The following is a 24,254-nucleotide window of genomic DNA, read 5'->3' on the forward strand; positions in this document are numbered from 1 at the left end:
TAGTCTGAGCTCTGACGTGAAAACTGAACTCTCCTCTCTACTACGTTGGAAAAACCACTCTTGGTATTGTATATATATCTCATGTGTTATATTATATGTAAAGAGAAGTTAATGAATCCTCCTGAATCAGTTACTTGTGTGTGCTTTCTGGATTTCATTTCTGCAATAAACTCTGACAAAGCTTTCTTTCCTTTTTTGTAAAATTTGGTTTTTATGGATTGGCAACCCAACAGCCATTTATTTTGTGTGTATGGTAAGAGGTAGAATGGGATCAAAATGTCCTGCTTTGAAGGCTGAGAGAAACATTTCCGGTATCTCTGAATCTGAAACTGCCTCCTCCTGAAATGAACCCTGCATTCAATCCATTAACTCCTAGATGTTTTTGAATTGCATATCTTGTAATTTAGTTATCCGGCCTAATTTGAGCATTAAAAAAAAAAATCTTCCAAATCCCATTTTATATAATGCCATGCCTGATAAGAGTCTTGCAGAACCTGAATACTTTATGTGGCATTTTGGTTGATTCTAATTCAAATAACACTCAAGAGATTTCCCTCATCGACCAAATATGATTATAATTGCCTTTTTATTTTTCTAGGACAGTGAGAAAATAAATATCTCAGCAATGTTCTAACAAAAAGTCATTTTAGTTCCGCTCTGGTTTTGCTTTGCTGAGACCCAGGGACTTCCCAAGCAGAATTGGGTGTAAAGCAGTCGCTTGCAGAGAATAATGAAGCAGAAGCAAAAATATGGCTCCAGGGACCAAGCCAATTATGTACAACACCCTGTGAGTCATATGCCAGAATGATTAAACTTGCACTCCTCTAAGTGCACATAAAGAAGATATATTCCCCACTGGTTTTCCTCCCAATCTCTCTCCACTTTAGCTGTTAGGAAGAGATGAAGGAAGCCTTCCAGATGTTTTTATGGTTAAACCACTGAGAGTGAAAAGTCTTTCCTGGCCTGGAATGTATATATCATTTTATTAGGGGTCCCTGATCTTCCTGCCCACTTCTGCATTTGCTTAGGCAGAATATCTATTTCTATTCTTAATATATTACTATTATATTACTTAATATATATTACTATTCTTCTATTAGGTGAAGCGATGAGGTCTCTCATCAGTTGACTTGCCTTTCACACAGCCTATCAGTGCCAACATGCCTCCAAAGTGTGTTATCCAAGATCCAGGAAGTGAGATGAAAAGGATTGGCTGTTGCTATGACAACAGTCCAGTTTTGCTCTTAAAATAGTTTAGATAAGTTGGTGACTGTATGTTTATGTAGTTCATAGGATCCGGGAATTCAGTACCTGAGAATTACAGCTTTGTAGCTCGTGTCAAACAAGGCATCATATATTCTCCACTGGTTTTTATTTGATGTTCCTTGTGAATTTTTTTAGTCCATAATTACCTTAGGTTCAGAAAGAAATGCAGAAATAAAAACACTAGGACAGCAGAGAGCATATGTTTTAATATTTCCTGGGATTTTCTAACTAGCGATTGGTTCATTTGATTACTGAATAGTGTTTTACAGAGATTGTTAGCTCTATCAATGTTCCCTTACAGCAGGGGTGTCCAAACTTGGGAACTTTAAGACTTGTGGACTTCAACTCCCAGAATTTCCCAGCCAGCTGGGGAATTCTGGGAGTTGAAGTCCACAAGTCTTAAAGTTCCCAAGTTTGGACACCCCTGCCTTACAGGATAAGAAGGAATTTAAATTACCTCAATCAACATTAAAAATAGATAAGTTGAATGTGCAATGCTTAGCATAGCGTAGAGCAGCAGAAAAAGCATGTGTGGGTTCAGTTTCAATAAAAGTGTTCTGGCAGGGGCTATTGGGGTTATTTTAATTGGGATCCCACAACTAAGCAAAAGTTAAACTTGATGACCTAACGGTACTTCCAACTCTATGATTCTGTCATGGAAAGATTCCTGATTTGCTTACTTAATGCATTTTACTTAGTAAGCAACCATTTCCAGCTACTTCTTAAGTAGAAGGTGAAAACTGGCTAAAAGTGTGTTTAGGGAGTGTCTGCTCCCTAAAGAGGATATTTATATGGAGGAAGATAAGCTTATTTATAGTTAAGCATAATTTAGATCATGTAAAAGTGAATTATTGGTTTTCCTTGCCAAGAATTACTACATAGTAAGATGATGTATTGATGAAATCATAGCATTACTTTTGCAAATGAAAATACAACTTACAACTTCTGATCTGATTTATTAATTAAATATGTAAATTGTATTGTCTACCTATCAGACGCCTGGAATAATGTGCAGAAAAATATCAATTAAAATTTTTATACACAAACACGTCATCTTAAAAACAGTATAATTTGAAAATGCTAAACTCAGAGCTACAAAACATATTATTATATAAGAAAAAAATGCTTAAAAAATTCATCTGCCTTGTCCAAGCAGAATCGGATAAATAGAAATAATATTTATCATCACAAAAGATACAATTTCAATCAATTTATGTATACTCTTTGGTAGCATGAACTGAAATATCACAACAGAAAAGTTAGTCAACTAACCAATGTACAGAATGTTTCTAGTACCACTTTACAAAGCCTCAGTAAGGCCCCACTTGGAATACTCCATCCAGTTCTAGTCACCACAATATAAAAAAGATGTTGAGACTCTGGAGAATTTGCAGAGAACAGCAACAAGAATGATTAGGGGACTGGAGGCTAAAACATACGAGGGACATAATTACAGGAATTATGTCTAGTCTAATGAAAAGAAGGCTTAGGGCAAGAGGGTCCAATCTTGGCCATTTTAAGACCTGTGGACTTCAACTCCCAGAATCCCCCAGTCAGCCATGCTGGCTGCAGAATTCCGGGGGTTGAAGTCCACAAGTCTTAAATTTACTAAGATTGGAGACCTCTGACTTAGGGGATGATAGCAGTGTTCCAATATTTGAGGGGCTCAAACTATTATTCAAACCACCAGAAGGCAAGAAAAGAACTAATGGACGGAAACTAACCAAGGAGAGACGCAACTGAGAACTAAGAAAATTCCTAATGGTTAGAGCAATTAGCCTAATGGAATAACGTGCCTTCAGAAATTATGGGTACTCCATCACTGGAGGCTTTCAAAAAGAGACTACTTGCCTGAAATGGTATACGGCCTCCTGCTTAGATCAGGGGATTGGATGAGAAAACCTTCAAGGTCCCTCCCAACTGTAATATTCTGTGTTCTATGTTCAGTATGGTATCCAACTGTGTTGGATACAAAAAACCAAATTAACCAAAGAAACCAAATTAGCAAAAGACTTCCCAAATTTATGATGTCAAGTATATACTTTACTGACAATTTTGGACAGTATTTTATTGTACTTCATCACTATCCTGAAAAATCAGGGTATAATGTAGCTCCAAAAGAGCTTGGATGGATGTTCAAACTCATTATTGGTAGAGAAGACACACTATACTGCTGTCCTAATACCCTGGAAGAGCTGTAACATTTTACCTTGCAGGATGAGTTCCAATTGTATACCGAAGAAATAGTATTTGACTATAATTTTCTTGTACAGGTCATAAACAATTTTGTGGGAATCAGTATTGTACATACAATTCTCCCTACAACAAAAAACTTGCTTTGCGCTACTACACACTTATGTAAGTTGCACAAAACTTCAAAAGGTCTATTTTTGGGTCAACATGGATAGGGTTACATTGCTGAACAGTGTTAATTCCATTCGTTCCTTAGAAGTGATTTTCTTTGGCTCAGTGAGAAAGATTGTGTCCTGAAGTTGTTTGGATTCTATCCTCTTGCGGTATTGAATATGGAGAGGATAAATTTGCCCTAGTCTGAAACCATTCCATATTATATATAAATAATGAAAGTTACTTTTATTGGCACTATGTTTATATATTAGGAGGGAAAAATATAAACACAGTTTTTGATATTTAAGAGTCTATATTAAGCATTTTTATCATGACCTATATGTTTTGTCCTAATAAATCTATTTTCGTTGTTCAATGCAAATAGCTTTTCAGTCTTAATTATGTCTCCTGTAGTTTCAGAATAATGGGTTAAATCAGGGTCTCTAAAGAAGCAGCTTTCATACATGGATTTTGTAAAAAGCGTTGAAAACAATTCCTTTGGGATAAGTTATAATAAACACATCTGTATTTGGATTCTTAGCTGCAAATTTTAAAATCAGATCCTACATTATGTGCTGTCTTAAATTCAGTTCTAGAATTATTAATGTTATGATTAGGATTTCAAACTTTCAATTCATTTTTATGCTTGTTTACTTACATAATCACAATAATTACAGTGCAGGTGGGGCTAACATGCCAAACAGTTTAAGAAAGAACTTCCAAGTTTTGGCTTTGGGCAGTACCATAATTGAGCTCAAAATTTCTGTTGCTAAGCGAGTTGTTAAATGAGTTTTGCCCCCGTATTATGACCTTTCTTGCCACAGTTGTTAAGTGAATCACTGCAGCTGGTAATTTAGCAATGTTTTATGACTTTAATCTACTTGAATTGAAACAAATATCTCCATACATATACATGAATAGAATATCCTCAGTTTAAAAAAATGTATTTATTCCTTACCAGGAAGAGGTCAGGGAAGAAATTAAGCAATGTGTGTTCCCCGAAAATATGACAGGGTCTTATTTTCCTTTGACCCCCAAAATAAGTGCTTGGTCTTATTTTTGGGGAGGTCTTATTATTTTTGAAGTGCAGGAGACGGCGAGAGTGGTCACCTCATGGCTGCTGCTGTGGTGCAATATTTTTGGAGAGGGCTTATTTTAGCGCATGCACTCAAAAGCCTCATTGGGCTTATTATCCGGAGAGTTCTTATTTTCAGGGAAACAGGGCAGCACAATGAATAAAAAAACCATTGGATTCATGCGTTATTTATTAATAATTGATAAATACAAGGAAAATAGCAACCTGTCAAAATTAAATCTTGAAAAGATGTTTTTAAAAAGCTTATTCACATTAATTTTGTATAATCAACAAACCAGTGTCTGAAAAACAAAATAAAAAGGACTAAAAATCCAATTCTATTGCATTTTCACTATTTTTACTTGTAAACGTATAATACTAGACAAAATCACACCTCTGTACAGGTTTGTGTGCTATGGATTCCTCGTAGATGATCTTTATGCATTACTGCAAAAGTAATTTATTAATAAAAGTGATCTGTCTTCACGTATCGTTCCTAAAAATCTTTCCCTAATGCATTCTATTGTTTCTCTTGCTGCATCAGCAACATGTACAATACAGTAGAATCTCAGCTGGAACATCCCTTTTGAAGACATCCAAATTATGCTTTATACTAAAATATTCCGCTTTTCAGCTTACTACAGCCCTTAGAAGTTAGGTAATTACTAGCATTTGAATACACCACACTGATCGTATATCAAACATTAGTGAAAATTAGGACATTTCAAATCCTGCTATAGATAGTAACAGCTTTCATTTACAATCTCTCTAAAGCCCAATGGGAAAAAAAGTACAAGAATCTCGCTTTCATGTTATAATTTTTTTAACTTTTTGACTTGCAAGCTTCTGTTAAATAGTCCCATAACCATCAGAAACAATGTGATGGTAACAGAAGTTATCCTGTATTAAGGGATTCTTAAGGCAACTCTTATGGGCCTGATCAACACAGTATCTACATACAGAGTGGCTTTTCTGAAGGTATTGATGTCTAAATGTTTCCAAACTGATTTCCAGGAAGCATGAAATTGAGTCATAATTATTTGTAGTCAAGTTGATACTTGCTAAATGTCCAAAGTGGTTGCTTTTGAGTCGTTTAACTCTTGCAACAAGCATTTTTTGTGAACCTGTTTGCATTTCATAGATGCATACTCAAAACCCACAGGGAATACTTGGTGTTATTTAATATTAGGGTTGATTATGTTTGTTAAGCTCCACTGGCCCTTGTAATTTTGGGTAAAGCAGACACATGCTCATATTTAAGGTTCTGTAGGACAATGATTCAGTTCTCAAAGAGATAAGGGAGTTCACATCTGCAAAATTTGAGATGACATGTGTGGACCTATATGGCAGGTCCTTCACTGAAATGAATATGCCTAGGAGAGGCAATTCTGCTCTAAATTATTACATGTGTTTGCAGTCTATGCTGTTGGCAACATTCTAGAAATCTCAAAACACAAAGACGACATTATGTTGGAGAAATGGCCAGTTTCACACCTTCAGAATTAGGACTTAAAAAAGGCTCAATAAGCCAGTAGAGATTCCTACTTTTTTTATAAATATGTTTTCATGTGGAAAGCTTATATGGACTTCTGTAATGGCTGACTGAAGGGTTCAATGAGTGGATAACAAACAACCTGTAGGATGATCAGGCTCAAATGATCTCTGCAATAAAATTCTCAGCAGTTGCACGGCAGACTTGCAATGTCACTAAGAGTGCTCAGATGAGCTTAGCAGTAGTACCAGACTTTGGTAGTCTCCTTTGGTAGTCTTCTATTTACAATCCCAGCTTCACAAACCAAAGAAAGACGCCCAAGTAAGTATCAGTACGAGCAAAATAGTAACGTAACATTGTGTGTGGGGTATACATGAATAGATAAATTTCAAATTTTATTGACCAAATGTAATAGGTAGCTGGATGCTATTCAGTGCTTTAGGACAAGCTTGGCAGATATGTAGAAATGCTCCGATTTTCTCTGAGGCCTAAAATATGACATTCTCAACATGTGTTGAATAAGGAAAAGCAATATATGCGATTGGGTTTCAAGGAAAGCACCCAATTACTGATGGGTTTTTTTTTTTTGGTGTTTGAGTGAAGGGGGACATCAACAGAAATCCCCATTAGGAAATTTCTGGAATGATATTTTGAACAAGGAACACCTGTTGCACAGTAAATTTAAGTTACTCTTCCTATGCGGCCTTCCCCACCCCACATATTTTTCTGAATGATTTTATGAGCAAGGCTAAACTACATGATAATCATTATAGAACTTACGACAATTCCATAGGTATGTTCAATTGAGATGTACTTTTCGTTCCCACAAGATGGCTTCACTTTGGCCTGGGAGAGAGTTAAATAGTACGTATCTTTCTTTTTTACTTTTATACTGCAACCTGCATGCATATATACATTTTTTTTTAAATAAAATGGTCCCAAGGATTTATTTTAAAAAGTTTCAAAAAAAAAATGAAGTCAGGTTTTTTTGTTTTTGTTGTTAAAAATGAGGATTTCATTGCAATATTCTGCTGTTTGATAGTTTTTAATTTCTTACCTCTTCGTTGGTATAAATGATAAGACTCACCTGAAAGCTGAAAGAATATTCAGCATACTTTAAGAGGGGGGAGATATCAAGAAATAGATTACATAGCTTAATAAAAAAGGAGATTTTGTTTTTTACACAAAAGATCCCCAGGATATGCCTATTGTACCACAAATTCCCCCAAAAAAATTTCAGCAGAAGAATGTGTGTGTGTGTGTTGATCTGGCAAAGAGCATATAGGCTATTCTGCAAGTATGACAATTAGAATTGGAAATAAAGAAAAAAAAACCTAACACAAAGTGCAAGACATTATTTGCTTGATTTCGCCCCCCCCTCCCAAAAAAGATCACATTCTTTCCTCCCAATTGCTCTTCTCTGAGTGGACTCAGGCTAACAAGAGCTGTCACTTCTCAGGCAGTTCAGCTTCATACCGCTTAACAGTGGATGAATCCTCAGCATTCTTGGTTGGTGCAAGGTGGAACCCCAGGCTGAGCAATCCATCTGAGCTGCTGGTGAAAGACAACGGCATTTTTTGTGCAGACTGTTCTTTGAAGGAGATGCAACTGACTGCAGTCAAATGGCAGAAAACCCACAGGCGAAGAGACCATTTTTACAAAGAAGAATCCAGTAATGCCCAGCATAGCAGCTGTTTTAGGAAATGTGGGGAAGATAGTTTCGCCCTCCTTTATTTGCTAAATTCAATAAAATGTCCGCAGGTGGGTCAGCTGAAAAGGTGCTAGATATAAAATTGATGGAAAGCTAATTCGTCCATAAAAGGCTGCACCAAGTTATCTGTGGCAAAATAGAAAACTAGCCCAAATGTGATAGAAATTGGAAGAGCTGGTAAGGCCTTTTTAAAAATGGCAAGTAGCAACAGGGTAAGGCACAGGCCCTAGGAATAAAAAGAGAGAGAAAACACACATAAGTTATACAGTATGGAAGAGCTCTTATGTCAAAGTATTGGATAGTTGCCTGCTTCCAGAGACAACAATCTATCCTGGATGTCCTTCAGAGATAAACTAACTGCCAACAAGGATTGTTCATAAACGAGGTGAGAAAATCAAAATGTAGAAATTGCCATGTAAATTGCAGCGAGGCAGATTTTTTTAAACCACATTTCCATTCTGTCACCTCTGTCACTGTGCTGAATAGCAGAGAACTGTTTACAAGGGATCTGGAGAGACACAGGAGTCTTTAGTGGGTAGAAAACCTTTTTTTTCAACCAATAAGATAGACATGCCTAAATTCGCTGTGAGAAATTCTATGATAATGGGGAAAAAGACTCTCCTCTAAACATCAGAAGCAACCCACCAAGCATTTTATAAAACTGGATGGTTAATTTCTATCATACTACAAGCCAGGAGTCATCTGCATGTATGTCAAGATGGCAGGCACAGCTGTGGGTGTGATGTATACAATTCATGTTGAAAAGACAGGAGGTTTAAATCATACCTAGCATTGTGACTTCTTTTACCACCCCATATGTAGACATTTCTGCTATAAGCAGACAACTAGTCACCCACATTTTCATTAAGAGTTGAATAGTCTATCATGGAAGCAAGAGTTTTAGTAATTTTGGACAGTACTGAGGCTCAGTGGCTAAGACGCTGAGCTTGATGATCAGAAAGTTCGGCGGTTCGAATCCCTAGTGACGTGCGACAGAGTGAGCTCTGTAGCAGCGTTCTGTGTGCCTTCGGTGTTTAGTCATGCCGGCCACATGACCACAGAGACATCTGTGCACAGCGACAGCTCTCTAGCTTTGAAATGGAGATGAGCACCACCACCCCCTAGAGTTGGGAACGACTAGCACATATGTGCGAGGGGAACCTTTACCTTTAACTATGAAATGCAATTTTTATTAAAAATAATTTGGTAATTCCAAATACACAGGATTTAGCTACCGGTGTTTGTCCTCTTAACCAAATGGTGTTTGCAATTGGAACTCTTGTGCCTTTCCCTTGGAACACATGTCCTACACCACTGATGTGTCTAGGTTTTTTTTATGGCTTCCTTTATTAGGAAAACACCATTATCTCAAATCAAAATAGTAAGAAAGACTACACACAAAAATCTGTTCAAACTTATTATTGCCTAACGTCTTTCAAGAAATTCCTGACAGAAGCACCTGACAATATTAAAACAAATTATGACCAACTCTAAGCATCAGGTTCATTGTTCCAGGTTCTACAATTCTGTGTCACTGGCAGGTCCTGTATGGTGATCCCCCTGAAGGGATTGCACGTACGTCTGTTCCGGTGACTTTGCTTTTTAAAAGAGTAAGAGAGGAAAACTTTCTTTCTCTTGCCCCTCCTTCTCTGAGGTAAGAGTTCCGATTTTCACTTTCAAGTCTGGGCATCATTCCAATCCAGCAACTAGCAATTTCTCTAGATGGATGCTTCTCGGAAAGGCTGAGCTTTTTCTACAACATCTTATTAGCGAATGGTATTTTTCTAGTCAGAACTGACAAGGATTTTTACTTCCCTTTTTCTTGTGAAAGTGGAGATAAAATTCAGAAACTATCATCCATCTATCAGAGAGATGAGAGGAATTATCAGATATCCATGCTGGAAATACTGTATAATTCATTAAAAAAGACAGAAAGAAAAACCTGCAAGAAAAAAAATCCTCAAGTTGTCCAGTTGATACATTTAAACAATTCCTAAGGAAGAGCATTACTGCATATTTTAACTAGTTACGGCAAGGGTCCCCAAACTTGGCAACTTTAAGACTTGTTAAGTTGAAGTCCACAAGTCTTAAAGTTGCCAAGTTTGAAGACTTCTGAGTTACGGCATCAAACAAGAGAAGGGGAAATATACTCACAATTAAAATGGCTACAAAACAGGCTAAAGTTGTGTTCCAGTCTCCACTGGCTGTTGCTGAAGCTTTGCCAACTAGAACACTGTAGAAAATGAAATCTCCTAAGCCAAGCTTAACTCCTCCTGCCAAAGGGGGAAAAAACCCTTCTAGTTAGAAATTAAAACCATTGTATGAAGCAACTTACGTTTAGTCACGGTGCATTTATTAAGACCAAGAAGAAATGGAACATTTAAAAGTGTGGTACTATATTTTTTTTTTGCTATCCGTTCAATTAGAGATGTTCTCTACATGTTTGTATCTGAACAAACCTCAGGACATATTTTTAGCTACCACATTTCAAATGGATTAATGAAGAAAAATAAGTTGGAAAGTAAACGAAGATATAAATAAATCTTTTGGCTATGAAACCGCTTTGCTGTCTCGAGCAAAGCGTGTGAAGGAAGAAGCAATGCACACTGTTGGCAAAAAAATATTGTTTTCATATTTTGTCTTAAGAAACTGAGATTCAATTGCCTGTCAAGGACAACTGATTAGGAATCATATTTTAAAATACGGTGCTAACCAGTTGTCTGCCAGTAAGTGTTTAAGAACTGGCTCTGCCAATTCCAGGGCTACCTCCACACCCTTAGTCACAGAAGAGCTGATTTGCACAACAGGCATCACAGCTCAGCTTTGCTTCAACCAGCATCCAAAATTCCTGAAAATTTAACAATTGGTTCTCACCACCCGCTATGAGCTAGTTCCGGTACACTGTTGATGATTGTTGAACCCAAATGGAAAAACAGTCCGGGGATTGCAATCTATCCCCTCCCTGCTGTTGCTCAGAAGCAGAGAATGCAACTATATTGGACAAATCCTGCCATTATTGCTTTTCCTTTTTATTACACAAAACACCTAATAGGCTTCTAAATACTGCCTACAAGATTCCTCTTAATCCTTTTGCCCTTTTGATGCTGTTATCAAGGAAATTGGTCTTTGTTAAAGCCAATGAAATGGCATTTATTACAACTTTATAGTGAAAAACAACTTCTGTTTTTCTGCAGATGGAAAAACATGGGTAAATTGCACATTTTGTGCTCAAAATGATAGATTGTCACGTGTAAGAGCATATACCTGCCTCAATGTCTCCTACAAAATTCTTATTATGTTTTAAGATATATGTATCTACTGACAGTGCATTTTTATAATTAAACCTATGTTTACAGGTTATCAACTGATCTATTGCCTTTATTTGTACGATAATGAACAGCTTGGCAGCACTTGCAAATACAATACAATACAATACAATGGCAGAGTTGGAAGGGACCTTGGAGGTCTTCTAGTCCAACCCCCTGCCTAGGCAGGAAACCCTATACCGTTTCAGGCAAATGGCTATCCAACATCTTCTTAAAGACTTCCAGTGTTGGGGCATTCACAACTTCTGGAGGCAAGCTGTTCCACTGATTAATTGTTCTAACTGTCAGGAAGTTTCTCCTCAGTTCTAAGTTGCTTCTATCCTTGATTAGTTTCCACCTACTTAGAAGTAAACAGTCAATTAACATAAAACAAAAGGGATCTTGATTTCCATCCTAAATTCTTAAGCACTATCATAATGTTTGGAATTCTAAAGTACATCCTTGATTGATTATGAAAGTTTACTGATGCATAATAATCACCTCCAAAGTGGAAGGAAAAATTGTACATGATTGTGGAAATGAAAAGCCATCAGCCCAAGTGTGCAATGATCGCAATAATCATGGGTCTCTGGCCCTCCTGTGAAAGCAAGGGGTGCACTGGTGTCATTGGAATTATGAAATCAGAACCAGAAAAGACTGTCCAGAGCAAAAGTACTGAAGCCGTGGCCTCTGACAGAACTAAACTATACAAGGAAGATTACAGAAAAGGAGTACTACAGTTCTAAAGATGAAATCTTGAGTAAACTAGGCAATATGCACCAAGACCTGTATCTTTACATGGAAAAAAGGATCATCTTCTCAACTAATTTTGAAAAGTGAAGCCGTGCATGACAACAAAAAGCTACCAGATCTACTGCAATTCTAGGATAGGTGTCTGATATTAATTAGAACTAAACTGAGCCACCTCTTCTCAGAATGATACTCACTGAATATATTCCATACTGAGAAGTTGTCAGTGCCCTTAAGACAGTGATGGTTAACCTTTTTGGCACCGAGTGCCGAAACTGGAGTGCGCATGCGCGCATACGCACACCGGAGCACAGGAACCCGGAAGAGAGCAGCTGGCCGCTGACTGTGCACTGGACCAACTGTCACGCGTGCGCATAAAGGAACTCAGAAGAGCAGCTGGCGATGGCGCCCACGCCCACAGAGAAGACTCTGCGTGCCACCTGGGGCACGCGTGCCATAGATTCGCCATCACAGCCTTAAGACAACTGGTACAGAACAGGTTTCCTATGAGCTATCTTCTTGAGCTCTCACCAGAATGCTCAAATTAAGATTTAGATTTCTAATAAAACAAAACAAAAAAAAAACAACACAAATTATACACAGGAATAGTACAGCTGTTTGAGAATCTCAGTCTAGAGACTAGATGTCACAGAAGCAGTTTATCAGCACATTTTCTTGGTAGCATATAGTAGTTAATGCCAGAATGAATACTGGAGCAAAGGTCTCTGATGACAATTGCTTGGAAGATCACTGTCAGCCAAAATAGGATAGCTGCCTTCTACATTGATAGCATCTGTTCTATGTAAAGCTAATTTGCTATAGAACTTAGTGTCTTGCAAAGAGGAAACTCTCATTTTAAGACTGACAAAGGATTTCACCTGGTCAGGGATTCAATACATTCAGTATTGAATCTCCCTTGATCTGTTACCATTGACACATATACTGGTTCATGTCCCTTGTCCTTCACCCAAAAGGTCTAATCAATAAGGACATGATCACAGCATGGCAAATTTCATCACCCCGTTTACCCAGATGTACCCAAACCTCCCCCCACTGCTGGTATCCTAGTGCAGCATATCTTACTAGCCTTGGATTTCCCTAAAGCCTTTCTCTCTTTGCTCCATATTCCCTGCCACCGCCTATATCTGTGTATGTTCTGAAAAGGAAAGTGTTCAATCTTGGATTTTTATTACTGTTTGCGCATAGAGTAGTTTGCACATCCTTTGTACAAAGAGTATCCATCTGAAAAAGGGAAATTGAAGGTTGCATGGAACACGTTTCCCTACAACTTTTTCAAGGTCATAAGCATCTTTGGCAGAACAAAGATATGAACAAATGAACCAAAAATAGATATAATTATGATGCAGAAAATATGAACTAGCAATCTGTTCTTTTTCAAAAGACCAGAGCAATGAATTTCGTAAAATTAAAACTTAGCATAAACTCTACGACAAGAACAGAGAAAATTTTTTTAAAATAGCTTCATCAGTGATTAAAAGGAACTGAGGTAAAGCAACTCTTGGGAACACCATGGCAGAGATCTGTTCAGGCATGTCAAAATGCAGCTTACATTACTTCTACCAAAATACCTCATTATTGAGAGGAATTCTGGCTATAAAGTTGCAAGGGATCATTAAACTTATCATATTTTCTGTCAGTCTGAATATAATTACACAGATCATTCTGCATTCACAACAGTTTTTGATTAACAAGTAAGCCCACACTTTCCATTAGACTATAGATTGTTACAAACAGCATTACAGAGGTCAGTTTTTATATCAATGGGGAGAGCGACATTTATTCCAAGGTTTGACATGATTTCCAGGAGAAACTAATACAGATGGATTCCTTGCATGTGTGTTTAAAGAGTGCTCTCCTTTTGTGGCTCTACGAGTAAATGAAGCATTTTTGCTTTATTCTCATTCCTTGAGCAGGACATTGAAATAGTTTGCTCTGCACATCTTGGTTTCTTTACACCAAGCAGAATCGAAAGCCCGAGACATCTAAATTTCTTATCTCTCTGAAATCTTCGGGCACCCACACAAACCTGCTCAAACAGCTTCCCAGGAAATTCACTCCTGTAAATTGGCTGAATTCCATAAAGCAAACTCACAAGGAATGTTTGCTAACCTATCATTCATCAAGAGAAGTTTTCAATTCATTTTAAGTGACTTAAATAAGGACTTTTGGGAACATAACATAGCAAGTGTGCTATAGCCAAAGTTAAAAAATAACAGCTGCTGCTTCTATAATTATCAGAATTTGGCCAGAAAATTGAATTTTAAGGTTGAGATAGGTAACCTGTGGCCCAAGTTTCCCCTCTAAAACCCTTGAGTCTCTCTCTCTCTCTGACTGGGCTTACTGAGAATTCAGCTTACCCCTATTCTGAGATGGGAAACGTGAACATTATAGCTTAAGTTCAAAGACAGGCGTTTTCAAAGAAAAAGCCATCTCTTCAAAACTACCTAAAAACATCCAACCTCTGCCTACCTGTGGGACATGGTTTCGTGCCCTTTGCAGCCCAGGTAACCCCAAAGGTATTAAGTAACGTATTTTATAGCAAGTAAAAGGTTGTCATCCCCTGTTCTAAATCAACTGTAAATTTCTGTGTTGCCTGGAAAACTGATTTATACTTATTTATACATGTTACTTACTCTCTTCTGGATCCTCACTTGCTAGGGAATTAGCGGGAAGAGCCTGCACTGCTGCTCGTGTTTCATGGGTTGACTGTATTGGCCCAATCCTGCTGTCTCGTTGCTGCTCCCATTCTGGGTTGAAACCTCCATCATCTACCTCAGGACCTGCATTCTGGTTTTGATTCACTGTAACTGAAAGACACAGGCATTTCTACTACACTCTTGTGCGCATCATCCAAATACATCATTATATGTATATGTATATGATAGTTGATTGGTGAAAAAAATGCTGCCAAAAACCAAGCTAACAGAAACCAAGTACTACACAAATGAAAAATAAGTTTAGGGTGCACCCAAATCCTAATGTTTGCATATACAGGTAACTTGACTTATGACCACAACAGAGCCCAAAATTTCTGCTGCTAAGTGAGACATTTGTTAAGTGAATCACTTCACTTGTTAATTTAATAACATGGTTGTTAAATATATTTCACAATGTGTAGTAGAGGAGAGAAGTAGATTTTTCTCTCCATTCTTCAAGATTTGTAAAAGATGACTTTTCTAAATTGTACTCATTTTTTTAATGACTTATTTATTATTCGATTCTGACCGGCTCAAGGTTGACTCAGACTTTCATCCTTCTGAGGTTGGTGAAATGCAGACCCAGAATGTTGGGAGAAATAAGCTGACACTGTAAACCCCTTAAAGAGGGCTGTAAAAGCACTGTGAAGCGGTATATAAATCTAAGTGCTATTGCTATTAAATGGAAGCCTCTGCAGATTTCTTTTTAAAAAGGAGTTGAGGCATAAAAGTAGAAGCTGCGTTGTTAAAAACAGCATCCTTGTTAGGGAAAAAAAAAGACCCAAGCCAATACTTGCAGAATTCCCTCCCCTCACTTGTTACAAGGATTCCTGGCGGTGAGTGGAAATAAAACTATCTCAGGACAAATGACAAGGAAACATTTTTCTGGCAGAGGGATTCAAATCAGTGTGCACTGTTTATGCTTCAATGATGGACACAAATTCAGTATTTAAATAGTAAAAACCCTTCTGTAAATATAAGGTTAACATGAAACGGTTTGACAATTCTTATTCTGCATCTCTCACACAACTTCACAAAGATTAAAAAAAAAACTCACCTTGCTGATTGTAAGTGGCATTTTTAGACGCTCCCTTCTGGGCTTCAGGATCTTGTTCAGCCATATTTACTAGCCATATCATTGTTGCTAATGGAAAAAAGAAGACCTCTAATTTATTGTTGCTTTATGCTATTTAATCACATTGTGATTATATATATATACGTACATTTTAAGCATTTAGCAACGTTCTGTTGTGTTGTGCCCACAGAAAACTGCAGGGACCCTTGCAATGAATTCATCTAAGATATTGTTAAAATGGAAGACAACGGCAAAGTTTCTTTTTTCTATTTGTGCTTTGTGCCCATTGTTATTAAATCTTAATACAATGGTACCTTGGTACTCGGCTGCCTTGAAACTCATCAAATTTGGTACTCAACTCATTTTGATGTGAAAATTTTTGTCCCCGCACTTATCGTTTGTTTGGTACTCAGTTCACAAGCTAGAACTCAGTGTTGGCTGTCTTGATATCCATTACATTATTCCTTATGGGGAAAAAATGTTTGGTACTCATTGTTTTAGGTACTCATCAGGCCTCCCAGAACCAATTAATGATGAGTACCGAAGTACCACTGTAACAAATGAATATATACCACCTGGAAAATAAGCATTGCATTATACCCTTGTAAAACAGTATTTAAAATTTTTTATTAGCATAAATGCGTAATTAAATGACAGCAGACCCAAGAGATATTATACCCTAGAAAAAGATCTTTTTTGAAATGTGCACCCAGCTAACCAGGTGCTCTTCTTTAATCTTATAGTTCTGTCATGGCATCATTTCAGTACAAAACTGTACTGAAGGATCAGTTGATACATCCTCTGTGTGTGTGTGTGTGTGTGTGTGTGTGTGTGTGTGTATGCTCTAGCATAACTCTGGAATGCCTAGAGCAGGGGTGTCCAAACTTGGGAACTTTTAAGACTTGTGGACTTCAACTCCTGGCTGGCTGGGGAATTCTGGGAGTTGAAGTCCACAGGTCTTAAAGTTCCCAAGTGTGGACACCCCTGGCCTAGAGCAATTTCAACCAAACTTGGGTCACAGGTTATTTACCCCCCTGGAAACAAATACTGTGGGGGTAAGACACCCCTAACATCTCTCGGGGTGTGTGTTCTGTTAAGAGCCTGTTGTGCCTTAAAACGGCTTCTACCATGCTGCCTTAAAATAGCTTCTACCATACAGCGGTGTGGAGTTGCTATGGTAATGGTTTCACGGTACTCCACAAGGGGGCTCCCTCTGGTAAGGGGGAAAATCAAACATTAGAAATTGCGGTGACGTTCATGGAAGGAGGGTTGGGTTAAATAAATACCTGGGCAATGCCGGGTTATCAGTTAGTTGTACCATAAAAGCAATCAAAATCCCTGAAATAGTCAAACTATTTTGGATCACGTAGGAGGATTTTTTTTTCTTTTTTAAGAGTAAACCTTTAAAAGTGCAGTATATCGCTTAACTTCTGCTTAACTGCAAAGTTACCACAATGGGAAAATGTGACATTAGTTTGTTATACTTAAAACATTAGATTTTTTTTTTTTTGCTGTATCTCATTTTTGCTTCTGTAGTCAAAGGGAAGCTACTAACTGGAACATCTTATCCAGGCCAGGTTTTAAACTTTTGAGCACACAACAAAGACCTGTTTTCTTATGAAAGGGAACTGTGACTCACAGTATCTAACATTTCATATCTTAATAGAAAATTAGATGAATTGTTTTCCCTCCGTTCAAAGCAGGCATCAGATAATCCGTTCTTACATGAATAAATGAGTGCTGGGAACAAAGTTTCATTTCTTTCTTGAGCTGTTTCTACTAGCATACGAAGAGGCCCTCTGGGAGACAATACTGCAATCAGATCTGAAAAATAGATATTGAGATTATTTTTAAAAACTGGAAAAATGGATCCTCCGTGGTCCGAAAGAAATACTTAGTAATATGAATGTAATAAATTAGACTGCTTCATGGGACTTCCTTTACAATATTTTGTGTACTGATAAAAAGACTGTAGCGGAAAAATATTGCTTGGTTCAAATCTATTTAATGGCCCAGCTTGTGATATGCCCCACATTTTTACAATAGTAAACAATTAAAAAATCATGAAGATACATGCTACAATAAATCTTTTGATTCAGAAACACTGTCACTATTACTTTTAATCCTGAATTCATTACTGCCATGATAAGGATCAAAATCAAACCAGTGGCAGGAATGCAAAAACAAAAAACGAAACAAGACATTTCAAAAATTGGAAGGAGACTTAGCACAGTGACATTCAGCGAAGAAAATAAAGGATATAGAAGAAAACAGCCTGTCTGAATTCCGTGTTTACTTTTAAAATTAAAACATCATATCTAAATGATATCCTTCTCTTGACATATGTTTTTTTAGTCTACCAGAGGCTTTTATCAATTGAACTGAGGGGGAAGCAGTTTCTGATTACAGGTGAAACTCGAAAAATTACAATATCATGCAAGAGTTCATTTATTTCAATAATGCAACTTAAAAGGTGAAACTAATATATGAGATAAGATTCATTACATGCAAAGCAAGATAGTTCAAGCCGTGATTTGTCATAATTGTGATGATTATGGCTTACAGCTCATGAAAAACCCAAATCCACCATCTCAGAAAATTAGAATATTGTGAAAAGATGCAATATTCTAGGCTCAAAGTGTCCCACTCTAATCAGCTAATTAAGCCATAACACCTGCAAAGGGTTCCTGAGCCTTTAAATGGTCTCTCAGTCTGGTTCAATAGGTATCACAATCATGGGAAAGACTGCTGACCTAACAGTTGTGCAGAAAACCATCATTGACACCCTCCATAAGGAGGGAAAGCCTCAAAAGGTAATTGCAAAAGAAGTTGGATGTTCCCAAAGTGCTCTATCAAAGCACATTAATAGAAAGTTATGTGGAAGGGAAAAGTGTGGAAGAAAAAGGTGCACAAGCAGCAGGGATGACCGCAGCCTGGAGAGGATTGTCAGGAAAAGTGTTGGGGACTTTCACGAGGAGTGGACTGAAGCTGGAGTCAGTGCATCAAGAGCCACCACACACAGACGGATCCTGGACATGGGCTTCAAATGTCATATTCCTCTTGTCAAGCCGCTCCTGAACAATAAACGTCAGAAGCGTCTTACCTGGGCTAAAGAAAAACAGACCTGGTCTGTTACTCAGTGGTCCAAAGTCCTCTTTTCTGTTGAGAGCAACCTTTGCATCTTGTTTGGAAACCAAAAACCCAGAGTATGGAGGAAGAATGGAGAGGCACACACTGCAAGATGCTTGAAGTCCAGTGTGAAGTTTCCACAGTCTGTTGATTTAGGGAGCCATGTCATCTGCTGGCGTTGGTCCACTGTGCTTCATTAAGTCCAGGGTCAACGCAGCTGTCTACCAGGAGATTTTGGAGCACTTCATGCTTCCTTCCGCAGACGAGCTTTATGGTGATGCTGACTTCATTTTCCAGCAGGACCTGGCACCTGCCCACACTGCCAAAAGCACCAAAACCTGGTTCAATGACCGTGGGATTACTGTGCTTGATTGGCCAGCAAACTCGTCTGACCTGAACCCCATAGAGAATCTATGGGGCATTGCCAAGAGAAAGATGAGAGACGTGAGACCGAACAATGCAGAAGAGCTGAAGGCCGCTATCGAAGCATCCTGGTCTTCCATAACACCTCAGCAGTGCCACAGGCTGATAGCTTCCATGCCACGCCGCATTGAGGCAGTAATTGCTGCAAAAGGAGCCCAAACCAAGTACTGAGTACATGCTTATACTTTTTAGAGGTCCGATATTGTTCTATGTACAATCCTTGTTTTATTGATTGCATGTAATATTCTAATTTTCAGAGATGGTGGATTCGGGGTTTTCATGAGCTGTAAGCCATAATCATCACAATTATGACAAATCACGGCTTAAACTCCCTTGCTTTGCATTTAATGAGTCTTATCTCACATATTAGTTTCACCTTTTAATTTGCATTAGTGAAATAAATGAACTTTTGCACGATATTCTAATTTTTTGAGTTTCAGCTGTATATACCATCCACCTATATGTATTCTGGATCAACATTCATACAGCCATGTAATATTTTGGGATGCATGAGATATGGCTTTATGAAACAGACCACCTACTCTAACCTGAATGAAATCATCCTCAATCTCTATATCTCATCTATGTACATTATAAACATACCAACTTACTTGTAACCTTATATGCTACTTGTTATCATTCTAGGACATACCTAAACAGCAGGCATACATCCATCATCCCTTTTTGGGGAGGATATTTTTTCCTATACAACTACTTTTCTTTTCTTTTTAAATTAAGTATCCATCCAGGGATTGGCCCCCCTCCCGATTTTAAGTCAAATCGTAGCAATCACATTTCTATAGTCTCATTATAAAAAGGACACCTTTCCTTGCCTGAAAAAATAGCAGAATTACTTATCTCTTAAAGCAATTTTCCAATTCAACTGTCATCCACCAAACTCTACGGAGACAAGGTGCTCAGATATCCTTGGCATTTTATGACAAGGATCCATAAGGAAGTTAAATAAGTCATGGCAATTCTCCATTTCACTGGAGACTCTCAGGTTGAATCCATTCTTGCACTGCCTCACCCAATGCTGCAACAGGTTTTTTTTTTCAGACTTGAAATCTCATCTGAACACTTGGAGAGGCCTTAGGTTCAGCTCACATACCAGTGAATAAAACAGCATTTTATTTTATTTCAAAGAAACAGTACCCACCTACAGAGTCACATCACGTTATGAGGCATAGACACCTATTAAATGTCATTACTTCATTTTCATACTCAGGAAAAATGCAATAGTTTTAAATTCCTGGGTTTTTCTAGATTGGAAAAACACCTCTCTTGCCAAACACATTTTTTTTTCTTTAAGGTTTATACAGAGTCAGTTGGTAATTGTTCTAACTATAGAAGTTAACAGTCAGTAAAGTTACTAAACTTACAATATATAAGAACTACACTTGTATAATGTTAAGGAAATTTTAAGACAATATAGTATTTTAAATCACTGTAATTTGATGGCACGTGAGATCTGTATTTTTGTGGTTATCCTTTGTTTCTGAACTTATGCAGGAGAAGAATGCTTTTGCAAGTTCATTTGCATTCCTTACAACTTGGGAAAAAGTATATGGTATGTCAAACTTGTTTGTCTGCATATCTTAAAATGCTGCCAAACTGCTTGTTCCCACTTGAAAATCAAACTGTGTGTTAGTTTGTGTGTGTGTGTGTGTGTATGAAAGAAAAAGAATACTTCAAAAAGTAGAGCTGTTTTACACTGCAAAAAGTCTTTGATACTTACAAAATGTAAAACATAAAAGCGTATAACGCAATATTTTCCTTTAAAAAAAATACCATCATGATGGTAAACAGGAAAACAATGAACATACCACATTAAAAGGATTTTTGTTTAATCTAACAAATTGGGTTACAATCTTTAATTCTAAATGCACACCACATTATATTTTGCTTTTGAGTATTTTGAGGCTCTAAATATGTTTCCATTTACCCTTCAGTATTGCAGCATCCCAATTTCCATCAATATCAAAGTTGAGAGGACTTTTTTTTTTCAGAATAAGAGCAATTTAACAGCTAGCTAATTTCCCACACTGTTCAGCCAAATGCATATGGGAACCCCAAAAGCTCCCGAATAACAGTATGTAGCCTTTGAAGATGATGCGCAGCTACTATGCTTTATAACTATACACACGGAATCACTATATCAACTCTCAGCCCAGATCAACATTCATTCATCTCTAACATGGAATCTACTTGCTTGAAGGGGAATCACACGTCCTGGATAGAATGCAAAGACCAATTAACCAAAATCTGTCCCCAGAGAGTTAGCATTTTCTCTTGACAAAGACCGTAGAGAATACTCTGAGAGAAAAGGAGCAAGGAGCTGTGTGCCAAGGTAGGAGGGTGAAAGTTGTGAGAGGGAAGGAGAGAGGAATTTTCAGGTAATAACCAAATATAAGAGGGAGACACTAGATAACTCTCATCTTTTAATATTAGATACTTTTCATACTATGTAGAACAAATTAGTGTTCCTTATTAAAAATTAAAATTAAAATAAGGCAGTTCGGCGGTTCGAATCCCTAACGCCACGTAATGGAGTGAGCTCCTGTTACTTGTCCCAGCTTCTGCCAACCTAGCAGTTTGAAAGCATGCAAAAATGCAAGTAGAAAAAAATAGGAACCACCTTTGGTGGACAGGAACAACGCTTCATGCGCCTTCGGCATTTAGTTATGTCAGCCACATGACCTCAGAGACGTCTTCAGAAAGCACTGGCTCTTTGGCTTTGAAACGGAGATGAGCACCACCCTCTAAGGTTGGGAACGACTAGCACATATGTGCAAGGGGAACCTTTACCTAATTCCTGCTTTATTTCACATACACTCCCTCTCCTACAGGAAAAGCTTTTATGCAAGATTGAGAGAAACCAAGCACCCATATTACAAAAGCCCCCACCCCCACCCCCACTACAAAGCTTATTTAAGGTGTGATCCAGATTTACAATGCAACTTCCCAATCATTAAAATAATCTGGCATCCCAAACATAAAAAGAATACCAGCTAATTTTTGGAAAGGGTTTTCAAGGGCTTTTACTGAAAATGGGGATAGAGGAATCTTACCATACACCGAGATTACTGCCAAGATGAGCCAAGCAGTCCATTCAGGAAGATACTTTATAAACACCAAGGCCATTAGAGCACTTATCATGATGAGGTAGGCTTGCTGAAGACGGAGGGGGCCTTTCCAGTGAACGCAGATCATTCCGACCACCCCAAAGTTCCAAATCATGAGTGCCACAGTAATATAATCCATGGCAACGTTATAAGTCTTAAAAACCTCCCTAAAAGACAAAGACAAAATACTAAGAGGCGCTTGCGATTTTGACAATAGCATGCAGTGTAAAAATGTGATATTCAAATAAAGCACTTTGCTTCTTTCCTTGCCATCTTGAGTTTTAAAAGTAAATTTTAGTGTTAATTTTTATCGTTTCGATGTTTTATTTTGTTGCTTTGATTGGTTGTAAGCTGCCTAGAGCTGACTCTAGGTGAGATGGGCAGCATGGAAGTTTAATAAATAAAAAGATAAGTAAAGATGTGAACAACTATTTCAATGCCAAATCAATAGTGTTATCCAGAAATACAAATGGTTCAACAAGAAAATAAAAATGACTGCACAGCATTGCAGAAAAAGAAATCAATATGGGACATATAGTGTGTAAACATAATTATGGTAGCCAAAATTAGAGAGATTTAATATACAATCTGATAGTTGCTGAAGGTAGGTTTTTTTTTCAATTTATTAAGACAGCAATTTTAAAACCATCTTTTGTGTACAGAGTTTAAAGTTTATCCCAGCTTCTTCACCAATGCTGATAGGCAGAGCAATTTGCCATTACAATTGTTGTGGTAACCTGTATTAGTTCTCTCAGACTTAAAGACTTTTAAGAACTCCAAAGAACTAATAAATAGATGTACTGCAGCACAGTTAATGAAGCCCTTATGTAGGACTTTAAGCATCTATGTGAAATGCATGTCTTTATCAAGATTCAAACTCTTGCTTTTCTGGTTGCTGCCTGTAAAGGGTTAAAAGCCATACTTCTTTGGGCAGGGAGGAATGTTCTACACATTTATCATTTTGGCAACAACTAATCTGGTTGTTTGCTTGTACTATGCTTTCACTTGCCCATTTGCACTGAAAAGTGGGGAGAAAATTCTGTTGCTATGCACTGTATGAGAGGAATGAGACTTGAACTATGCAGAACTTAGCATGGTATACAAGTATCCCATGTGGATATGACCTCTTTCTCTCTCTCCTTCCCTCCCAAAGACCATCGCATCATCATAAACCTTGATCTTTCTATCTAAAGCATCTGTACTAATATTAAGAGTACAGAAACGAAAACCCGTGTGTGAGAACCATCATTACAGCATTATTTGGCTTTCATTGTACAAATGAAACCTCATTTTAGTACATCTTGATACAATGGACTTCGTAAACATAGCTCTTCTCATGTCATTATTTAAGTGGACAAATGACAAAACTATTTTGTTTGCATCAACCTGTATTATATGCGTAATGAAATCATTACATAAATGATGCAAATTATTACATTTAAATGACTTCCACAAATAATAGACATCTCTGTCCCCAAAGAAATGAAATTTCATTGTATTCATTGACAGAAATAGGTACGTGTGTGTGTGTGTGTGTGTGTATAAACATAGAACAAAAGATTTCTACGCGGTTTTGTCTGAAATCAAATGGTCACATATTTTTTAAAATGATACAAAACTTTGAATCATAAACATTTGTTATTGTTAAAAGTAATCCCTATATGTAAACCTTAGTATAGTTGCTAGGATTAAAGGTTACTTAATATTAAAAAAACCTGAAGCTGTTCCCCCCATTTTGACAAATCTAAATAGCAAAATGTTTCTGTACTTACCCTAAGTAAATAAATGAGAAAAAGAAAAGCAAAAAGAGAGAAGAAACAATGAGCCAGCCATGGATCAC

At 37.5% G+C, this 24,254-nt stretch overlaps 1 protein-coding gene across 2 annotated transcripts in view; it reads right to left on the reverse strand.

Annotated features, from left to right (window-relative positions):
- Positions 1 to 4,859: 4,859 nt before the first annotated feature.
- Positions 4,860 to 24,254, reverse strand: part of PSEN1 (presenilin 1) — a 40,546-nt gene continuing 21,151 nt past the window's right edge. For both annotated transcript variants that reach the window (XM_081966793.1, XM_081966794.1), the window contains 7 exons: positions 24,187 to 24,254; positions 22,361 to 22,581; positions 17,463 to 17,561; positions 15,720 to 15,806; positions 14,600 to 14,773; positions 10,045 to 10,163; positions 4,860 to 8,116 (listed from right to left, as the gene is read on the reverse strand). In XM_081966793.1, coding sequence (XP_081822919.1) covers positions 7,961 to 8,116; positions 10,045 to 10,163; positions 14,600 to 14,773; positions 15,720 to 15,806; positions 17,463 to 17,561; positions 22,361 to 22,581; positions 24,187 to 24,254 — 924 coding nt within the window. In that variant the 3' untranslated portion in view covers positions 4,860 to 7,960. The remainder of the gene's footprint in view (positions 8,117 to 10,044; positions 10,164 to 14,599; positions 14,774 to 15,719; positions 15,807 to 17,462; positions 17,562 to 22,360; positions 22,582 to 24,186) is intronic.

The sequence above is a fragment of the Natrix helvetica genome (genome assembly GCF_964273705.1).
Source record: "Natrix helvetica genome assembly, chromosome: 1".
NCBI classification, from domain to species: domain Eukaryota; kingdom Metazoa; phylum Chordata; class Lepidosauria; order Squamata; family Natricidae; genus Natrix; species Natrix helvetica.